Source organism: Castor canadensis, chromosome 11 (genome assembly GCF_047511655.1).
Source record: "Castor canadensis chromosome 11, mCasCan1.hap1v2, whole genome shotgun sequence".
Lineage (NCBI taxonomy): Eukaryota > Metazoa > Chordata > Mammalia > Rodentia > Castoridae > Castor > Castor canadensis.
In genome coordinates this window covers 101,197,121-101,206,661 of record NC_133396.1, presented here as the reverse complement: position 1 = coordinate 101,206,661, position 9,541 = coordinate 101,197,121, and the positions used below count along the sequence as shown (strand labels likewise).

At 51.2% G+C, this 9,541-nt stretch overlaps 1 protein-coding gene across 1 annotated transcript; it reads left to right on the top strand.

Moving 5' to 3' along the window:
• Nucleotides 1-304: 304 nt before the first annotated feature.
• Kcnj9 (potassium inwardly rectifying channel subfamily J member 9) lies at nucleotides 305-9,047 on the top strand. The gene is made up of 3 exons (XM_020169222.2): nucleotides 305-485; nucleotides 2,774-3,716; nucleotides 6,201-9,047. Exons 2-3 carry the CDS (start codon nucleotides 2,867-2,869, stop codon nucleotides 6,530-6,532), a joined length of 1,182 nt encoding a protein of 393 aa, XP_020024811.1. The 5' UTR covers nucleotides 305-485; nucleotides 2,774-2,866; the 3' UTR covers nucleotides 6,533-9,047.
• The last annotated feature ends 494 nt before the right edge of the window (nucleotides 9,048-9,541 follow it).

Below are 9,541 nucleotides of genomic sequence, written 5' to 3'. Positions count from 1 at the left end.
CCAGATTGTCCTCTGATACCCCAGGAAACCAAACATTTATTCTCAAACACCTCAGTGTCCATATATTCACACAGCAAGGAGCTTCTTAGGAAAGGACCAGTGTGCCGGCTTTTCTTTTCTTTCCTCCTCCCTCTTTATGAGGGGTGAGGAGGCAAGTCTGAGTTGTCCAGGAGGAGGAACTTTGCCTAAAAATAGCTATGGCGTGCAGATCAGCCCCGAGTGGTACCCAGGAATGGGGAAGGGAGGGGGGATGCTCTGGAGCTGTCGCCAGACTGGTTGCCATGGAAACGAGAGAGGAGCAGGGGAGCCTGGGAAGTGGGGATGACACAGATACCAAGTCCTAGTCAGAGCTGCCGCTACATTTAGGAGAAACAACAGTGTCTGCGGCTCCCACTCTCCAAGGGGGCCCACTGGGGGGCAGTGTCAGGGCATGGACACCACCCCCCAAGGGTCTCTGCTGCCGGCTACTCTCCTCTCTACACGCTGTGAGTTGAGTTGCGGGGGACTTGGGATTTGGGCCCCTATTTCCAAGGCAAGTGGGGGTTTGGGAGGAGCTGGTTCTTGAGGGAGTTTCCACCAGATCTTCTTCCAAAAAATAAGCCTCTTGCTGCCCAGCACTCTCTTGAGGGAGGAAGAGGGGGTCCAGGAAAATGTGGCACTGGGGTCTTCTGGAAAGAGGTCATAGCATGCACAAGAAGTGAGGAGGAATAGATTGAAGGAACTGGAATTATTGGAGGGAAGAAACAGAAATCAAGTCCTTGATCTTGAGATAGAGGCAACAATTTCACACCTTTCCTTCCCCATGAAAAAAAAAACAGCCACTCACTCAGGAAGGCTGCAGATAGAATACAGTCAAAAGAAGGCCCTCCAAGATCCCTGGGACAATTGAGAGCAAGAGAGTTCCAGGGTTGATCAGACATTGGGGTCCTTTCCCCACCCCTGGAAAGAGAGATGGAGGTCAGATTACCTAAGATCCTGAGAGTGTCTGGAAGCCCACCAGGAGCTAAAGTGAAGATCAACAAGACTTGGGTAGTTTACTGCATGACCTGGGGTCTCTGAGACAGTAAATACTTACCAATTACTAACAGAGGACATCCTGAGCTGCAGGGAAGGGAAAGGAAGCCTGCTGTTGGGGGAAGGGAAGACCCTAATCTGTCATTGCCATGGTGCCCCTGGACCCTCTGTATCCTGACTCCATGGAAAATAAATGTGGCCCATTGCCCCTAAAATCCAAGCCATCTCTTTTTGGTTTCTCTTTCTGCCTTCTGCCTCAAGCCCACACACACACACACACACACACACACACACACAAGCCCCCCCCCCCACACACACACAGACACACACTCCAAAGGTCTGGCTGCAGAGAACTTCACTCCAGAATTTAAAATCTGGAGTGCTTGGTTTGGAGTTACATACACAGGCAGTTTCTCCCCAGGACCTGGTCAAACATCCAGGCCATCTGCGATCCTTATGTCACAAGTCCTGCTCCCCTCTCTTACAGCCAGCACAGGTTTCCTTGATTTGGAGGGAAAGAACAATTACCAGGAAAAAGAAGGGAAGGTTGACAAAACCTAAATCCTTAATCTAGATCTTTCTTTGTATGGCCCACACCTCTTAGGGGACCCTAGGTACCTAGGGAAGGACTCTGGAGCTCAGTCACTCAGGGTAGTTTGCAGCTGATTGCTTCTCAGGGGGAAGAATTGAAGCAAAATCAGATGGGCTTCTCTAGGAATATAGACTTGCTTGGAATGTGGGCTTTGGTGCATATGGCAGGCGGGGGCATAGTTGGTGCTAAGACAGTGAATGGGGAAGTAGGAGGTTGGGGGAAAGGACTGGAGAGGGTGGAGAGATGGATGTGGGTGCTTAGTGCTTCACTCGATCTGATTTGCTGTCTTTCTTAAAGAACAGGATACTAGAGGGATACAAGCCTAACTCCTGATGAGCCCTGTGCTCCCTTTACCCTAGTTGTCTGTGTGGATCCCACATGCTGTAGTTCTCCCCTTTCCCCCATTTTCAGGCTGTCTTCTTTGGGGAAAGAACCCAGGGGAAATGGGGCTGACACCAGGGCAGCAATAATCATGGTTAGGCCTCCAGGATTTCTAGTGGGAATTTCCTTATGTGGTATATTCAACCCTTGTGCACTGGAGTTTTTTCACTACTTTCCACAGCTTGCTTTTGTTTTCTCCTTGCTAAGTTTGTAGTGGAGAAAAGATGTAACTAGGGGTAAAGAGGGTGAGGTCCAGAGAGGAAAGAGTGGGAAATACTGACCACCATCTGGGTGAACTTCAAAATAGCATTTCGGTGGAATTGTTGAGAAGAGTCATTGGGGAGCCCCAGTGACACCAGCCAAGGAAACAGCGGTTAACGTCCTGGGGTGGGGAGCTCTACGCAGTAGGGGAGAATTAACTACCTGTCTCAGAGGAACTCATGTCTACTGATCTCAGAAACTTCCTTTTAGACTGGGTGTTTTGTCTGGGAATGCCGGTGAGGTGCTGCACACTCTAGCTAGAGGTGGTGACTCCAAGATCTCTAGTACCTCCGTGCCCTGAAATCGTTGAACTGGCTTAGTGTTATCAAGTTCATGTGCCCCATCCCATTTACTCTCACAACCTTTTTGAGCTTGCAGCTGGTTAAGGTTGTATCATCATTCCCATTCTGCTGATGGGAAAACTGAGGCTGAGAAACACAAAGAGATTGGCTCAGGGAGCTGGCCCTGAGGTCTCGGGGCTCCGCATCCGCCGCAGGTCCTTTAATTCAGCAAACCTTTATTAAGCCCCCCCAGGACTCCCGAGGCAGCGGATACGCCCAGCGCAGGGCCGCACCGTGGCTTTCAGGCGCGCATCGGCCTCGCACTGACGCCGCCGCCATGGCGCAGGAGAACGCGGCCTTCTCCCCGGGGCCGGAGGAGCAGCCACGGCGCCGCGGCCGCCAGCGCTACGTGGAGAAGGACGGCAGGTGCAACGTCCAGCAGGGCAACGTGCGGGAGACGTACCGCTACCTGACCGACCTGTTCACCACGCTGGTGGACCTGCAGTGGCGCCTCAGCCTGCTCTTCTTCGTGCTCGCCTATGCGCTCACCTGGCTCTTCTTCGGCGCCATCTGGTGGCTGATCGCCTACGGCCGCGGCGACCTGGAGCACCTGGAGGACACCGCGTGGACGCCGTGCGTCAACAACCTCAATGGCTTCGTGGCGGCCTTCCTCTTCTCCATCGAGACAGAGACCACCATCGGCTATGGGCACCGCGTCATCACCGACCAGTGTCCCGAAGGCATCGTGCTGCTGCTGCTGCAGGCCATCCTAGGCTCCATGGTGAACGCCTTCATGGTGGGCTGCATGTTCGTGAAGATCTCTCAGCCCAACAAGCGCGCAGCCACGCTCGTCTTCTCCTCACACGCCGTGGTGTCACTGCGCGACGGGCGCCTCTGCCTCATGTTCCGCGTGGGCGACCTGCGCTCCTCGCACATCGTCGAGGCCTCCATCCGTGCCAAGCTTATCCGCTCGCGCCAGACCCTCGAGGGCGAGTTCATCCCGCTGCACCAGACAGACCTCAGCGTGGGCTTTGACACGGGGGACGACCGCCTCTTCCTTGTCTCGCCACTGGTCATCAGCCACGAGATCGACGCCGCCAGCCCCTTTTGGGAGGCGTCACGCCGCGCCCTTGAGAGGGACGACTTTGAGATCGTCGTCATCCTCGAGGGCATGGTGGAAGCCACGGGTGCGGGCTGGCCAGAGGAAGGGAGCGGGGTTGCCAGGGCAGGGGCAAGAAGAGGGGCCAGGGAAGGTACGGGAGGATGGACCCAGAGGCAGGTGGAGGATGAGAGACTGAGATGTGATAGGGGGATCTGGGGCAGGATTAGGCCTGGAAAGTGGCATGAACAGAGAAACTTTGCAGAAGGCCAAGAAAAAGCTTGGAGGAATTCTCTGAAATGGCGCTAGCGTGGGGCCCTGGACTGAGAGGTATGTGTTACTTCCAGTAGGGAGAGTAATGACAACCGCCAGCACTCACGGGTGCTTGCTTTGTGTGGTGCAGTTCCAAAACGCTTTTAATCCGAGCGAGAACTCTCTGAAGGTAACCTTTATTGCTGTGCTCATTTTTCAGAGATGAGATAGCTCCAACAGGAGATTAAGTAAACTGACCACTCTCATAAACCAGTAATTAGCTGTGCCTGGATTGGACACAGGAAGTCTGGTTTTAGTATTTAGTGGTCCAGAGTTAGGATGAATGTTTAGGTTTAGGATTTTTTCTTGTTTTCCAAGGTCCAGGACTGTAGAATTTGATGGGGAAGGTTTTTGTGGTCTGAGTTATTCCTGGGAAAGGACCTTAAAGGGAAGGGGGGGGGGGTTGATACCTGGCTTACTTCGGTCTCATTTATGCCATTGGTCAAGACTCTCAACTTCCACTTATAGGGAAATAAATGTTACCATTTCTAGCCCCTTTCTAGAAAGAATTGACAACTCACATGTGATGTCAGTACCTGCACAGTGAAGGGTTTAGGAGCTTGTAGGAAAAGACCAAAGTAGGAGCAGAAAAAGGATAAATCTAGAAGTTGGATGAGGATAAGGAAAATGCAGGTAGATGACTAAATTACCACAAGGAGGCACTACAGCGCCTAACACGGATGCAAGAGCGTGTTGCTCCTTGCTGGCTTCTTTGACAAAAGATACCTTTAAACAAGCTGAGCCTTTGCTTCATCACCACCCCCACTCTTACGCACTCCCTCCTCCATGTTCCCATTCCCGCTTCACTCTGACTTGGCTCATCCTAGCTCTTTCCCCTTCCTCTTCTCACCCCATTCCCCTTCCTCTTAGATCTCCACTACCTCAGGCAAGCACCTCTCCTTACAAGGAAGTCCCTGCGGGGGCCCTCTTTCCTCATAGTACCCCAGTCCTTCCCTCTCTTCCTCTCAGCCCCTCTGCAGTGAACCTTGTTCCTCTCCTCCCTGCACTGGATGCTTCCCCATCCTTCACCAAAGAATACCAGTGTCCCCTAGATGTTTCAGAGGCAGACTTTGAATGTTAGAACCGCTCTTCCATTTCCCTTGTTCTGAGATGGACATCCAGGTGGTTCTGAAGTGACTTGGGGAGAAACCCTAGGATAGGAGGAGAATTACCTGTCTTGGGGAGTTCAACAGTCCAGGCAGTTGGAGATAAGACAGGCCAAGAGAACTGGGGAGGGTGGGATGGAGAAGATGGGGGTGGGTGTTTGTCTAATTTTTCTAGAGAGATAAAGCTTGAAAGGATGGCAATATTTTGGGATTCAAAATGCTTTTGAAAAGCAAGAATAATGAGCCAAAACCCAACAAGATGACATTTAAAGGGAATAAATATAAAATTCTACATTTAGGCTTTAAAAAAATCACTTATGTAAGCACAGCATGGAAGAGCACTGGTGAAAAAAAGAAGTGGGGGTTTTAGTTGGCCACAGGCTTGATGTAGCAATGTGATACAGCTTCAAAAAACATTTATGTAATGTAATCACAGGCCCTCTTAGTTAAAGCATCCTGGCCAGAAGCAAGAGATGGTGAGCCCTCTTCTATCCATAGATCAGGCCACAGTTGAAAATTTATCACATTCAAAGGGACACTTAAATGGTCCTCCTTGGTCATTCTGGTTTGCAATCAAAAAAGTAAAAATTTTGGAAGCCAGGTCAAGTGAGGAATGATCATGGAAGTTCAGTCTGAAGAAAAGACATAAGAGAACCTAAGATTCTTATTTTCAGATACTCAAATGATTATGAAGTAGAACAGGAATGAAAGTAAGGAGTAGAATTCCCAGAAGCCAGAGTTTAGCTTACATAAAGAACAACCCAACTATTAGAGCCATCACACAAAGGGATGGGATCTTTATGAGGTGGTAAGCTTTCAATCCTGGAATGTAATCAATTCAAAGTAGATAGATGTCCATTGTTTGGGAATGCTCCAATAAGAAGCCCTATGTGGAACAGAAGGCTGGGCTAGATGATCCATAAAGTTAGCTTCCAGGTTAAGCTTCTCAAAGGACAGAGGGGTGAAGTGTAGAGCATAGGGGAGAGAAATGGACAACAGGAGTTGGGTAGGGGAGAAAAATGGGCTGGACAAAGGGAGGTGGGGGTACTTAAGAAGAAATGAAGAGGAGGGAGCTGGAAACAGGGTTGTGGGATGAGAGGCAGGAGAGGGAGCCTGGGGCTGGGATCTCCCTGACCTGTGTCCCTTTCCTCCAGGAATGACATGCCAAGCTCGGAGCTCCTACCTGGTAGATGAGGTGTTGTGGGGCCACCGCTTCACATCAGTGCTCACCCTGGAAGATGGCTTCTATGAGGTGGACTATGCCAGCTTCCATGAGACCTTTGAGGTGCCCACACCCTCGTGCAGTGCCCGGGAACTGGCAGAAGCTGCAGCCCGACTTGATGCCCATCTCTACTGGTCCATCCCCAGCAGGCTGGATGAGAAGGTGGAGGAGGAGGGGGCAGGGGAAGGGGCAGGTGGGGGAGCTGGGGCTGATAAGGAACAGAATGGCTGCCTGCCACCCCCAGAGAGTGAGTCCAAGGTGTGACCAGCCTTCTCCAAACCCCTGTGGCAGATTGGGAGCCAGATGCAGGTACCTGGGCAGCTGGATAGTGGAGGTGGAAAAGGAAGTGGCAGATAAGGTCCCAGAGAAGATGCTTAAGTTGAAGAGGCCCCTTGAGTCTAAGATTCAGCAGGTAAGGGATGGGTCCTAATTTCAGGAAAATGAAGGGTGGAGATGGGTAAACACACCAGTTTGTCTGTTTGACCTTCACATCTGTTCATGGTGGATGGATCCACAGAAGGATGGACTTATGGGAGTTGGATGGGAAGAGGGCAGCAGATAGAGACAGCTGATGGATAAGTAAATGGACTAACAGAGTTGATGCACTCAAGGTTGCTGCTACCCATAGCGCACCCTTTCCTGAAGCCCCAATCCAGGGTGCATGGCTTGGGGAACAGCATGTGGGATGGATTGCAGTCCCCACTCACCTCTTCAGCCATCTTCCCTTTGTGTGGCATACTTGTGTAACTAGACACAGTTGCCCAAGCTGAACCAGAGGGGAGAAAGCAAGCTGGAACGAGGTAGGCACAGCTCCACCCTCCCACAGTCACTATCAGCAGGGTATCACTGTCTTAATCCTCAGGGTACATGGCAATAGGCAGTGGGGGCAGATGCTGGAGCTGGGGCCCAGGAGAACGGACTGGGATGGAGCCCAGAGATGGCTCTTACAGGTACTACAGATCTTACAGGTACTACTACCGAGGTAGGAAGGGAGAAAAAGGTTCTGAAGTGGAATAAGGGCCAAGAGAGAGCTAGAGAGCAGGTTCATGGTGTGAGATTGGGGCCCTGGAAAAGTAGTTTGTCTTTGGAGCATGGAGTGTGGGGGGCGGAGGGGTCATTCAAATTATTAATTGGGTGCCAGGTGCAGTGGACATTCAAAGACCTCGTTCCTATTGCCAAAACAGGGCATAAAGAAACAACAGGAATATACCTGTGACAACTGAAGGAGGTACAGTTCACACTGAAAACGTGTGAAATCTCTTAGGGCAAGAGTTGGTAATCAGAGTGCTAAGCATTGAGTAAGGCAGTTGATGAAAGCCAGCAGCTGGATAACTTTGCTGTGCATCAGAATCACCTGGAGGACTTGTTAAAACACAGTGCTGGGCCCCACTCCCATGTTTCTGACTCAATAGGTCTGGGATGGAAACCAGAAATTTGCATGTCTAACAAGTTCCCAGGTCAATGCTGACACTGCTGGACTGGGGCATACAAGTAGCTGAAAAGAAGCTAAGGATCACTGGGAAGCAGAAACATGTGAAGAGTAGAGGATTGTGTCAGGGAAAGGGAACCTGAGTCCAGGCTGAAGAGTTTAACAGTGGATCAGCAACTCAACTGTCAGTGGAAACCAGCCAGTAACAAGCCGAGATGGTGTTTGGGGAGATGAGTGGGCAAGAAAGATAGGTCAAGGCAGTTAGAAGGCCTTTTGGGAATTCCACAGGAGGTAATGGGGAGCAGGAGCAGAAGGGCTTTGGCAGCAAAGGATCAGATACCTATAGGACTGAAAAGACAGGATTAAATATGGAAGAAAATTAGAAGTCAAACACCTGAGCGTGTCTGTGGCCTGTTTTCTGTCTCACTGGGTCAGGGGCTCCAGGAGACTCATTATCCCGTCCTATCTCCACCCTGTCCTGATCTCATCCTAGTCAGCCAGGATGGTGAGGGGAGAGCAATGGCAAATTGAGAAAAGACAGAGGGTTGGTCAAGGGGCTTGACGCTGGCTTCCTGTAACAAACTGTAGCCCAGGTAAGCACGTCATCTGACAGGGCCGCCCACATCTGTATTGGCTCAGCAAGGACTCTGAACTTTGGCCCTGGCTACACCACTCCTGTCCTTGAGTAGTCTGAGCTCCTTGGGGGAAGGCAGGCACCCAGGCAGCTCTGCTCCAGGTTAGGAAGCTGGCATCCTATGGACCCCTGCACTTTCTGGAGGCTGAAAAGGGCATCATGGAAGGAGTCTGCATCAGCTTGCTTCCACCCAGTGAGGACCCAGGCCTCCACCCCTTCCCTTTGGTCTAGAAATGATGTCTTTGCTTCAGGTCCCAGGGCCACCTGGGTCAACCTCAGTCAAGGATAAGGTCCCTGAACTCTAGCATCAGCTATTCACCCAGAAACAGATGTTGGGGTGGAACATGGGAACAATCTGGGTTGAATTTGTGGAATAGGTGGAATCTGGACAGGAGTGGGCTGCTTATAGCCACACTCACACAGCACTGAACTCACTGCAGTGGAGCAAACAGAGAAACTGAGGCTAGAAGAGGCCCTTCCATTCCTGGAAGGCACTGAAATACCACCACACCTGTCCTCACCACGGTAGCCACTCAGGGTACCACGGTACAGTGCAGAGTCAGGAGACCTGGGTTCTAGTGCTGACATTGGCTGTCACTAATTAGCTCTATGACTCAGCAAGACACATCACTTCTCTGGGCCTCAGTTTCCTCATCTGTAAAAATGGCACTTAGCAAACTAGTAATGCTCAATAAATGTTAAATAATTGAATGACAGAGGTAGACTGGATGCCTCATAGGTACAGAACAGATAAGAATTTTAGAATCAGAGAATCATTAGGCAAAGGGGTGCAGCTAGGTGGGGGTGGGGGCCCATGAGAGCAGGTGAGCGCAAGTGCAGCAGTTCTGTGGACACAGGGTACACAAACTCCCCTGACTTTTGTTTGTCTCTACCACACAGGCAGCTGTGTTCTGGGGCTCCTATTCTGCTGCTGTCAGTCAGAATAATTAAGGTCAGAGGAAAAAGACTGAGCCCGCAGGGCCCAGTGGGAGGAGACAGGCCCAAGACTAGATGGGCCAAGAGAAGAAGACAAGCAGAGGGTGCAGCTGAGTCTGGGGAACTCAGAAAGGGCACTGCCCTGAAAGCCACTGCCTGCAGTGTGGGAAAAGCTGGGGAGAGGGGCCCAAGCTCAGCTGAAACTCACCCTCCCTTTCTACAGTCCCTCTCCGAAATAGGAGCTCGATAAGGAGTTGGCTCAGCACTGACAACT

Bases quoted from the DNA above. Each gene is read 5' to 3' on its own strand.
- Kcnj9 (XM_020169222.2), top strand. From the start codon at position 2,867: ATGGCGCAGGAGAACGCGGCCTTCTCCCCGGGGCCGGAGGAGCAGCCA. The intron at 3,717-6,200 runs GTGCGGGCTGGC...CCTTTCCTCCAG, and splicing joins GGGCATGGTGGAAGCCACGG to GAATGACATGCCAAGCTCGG.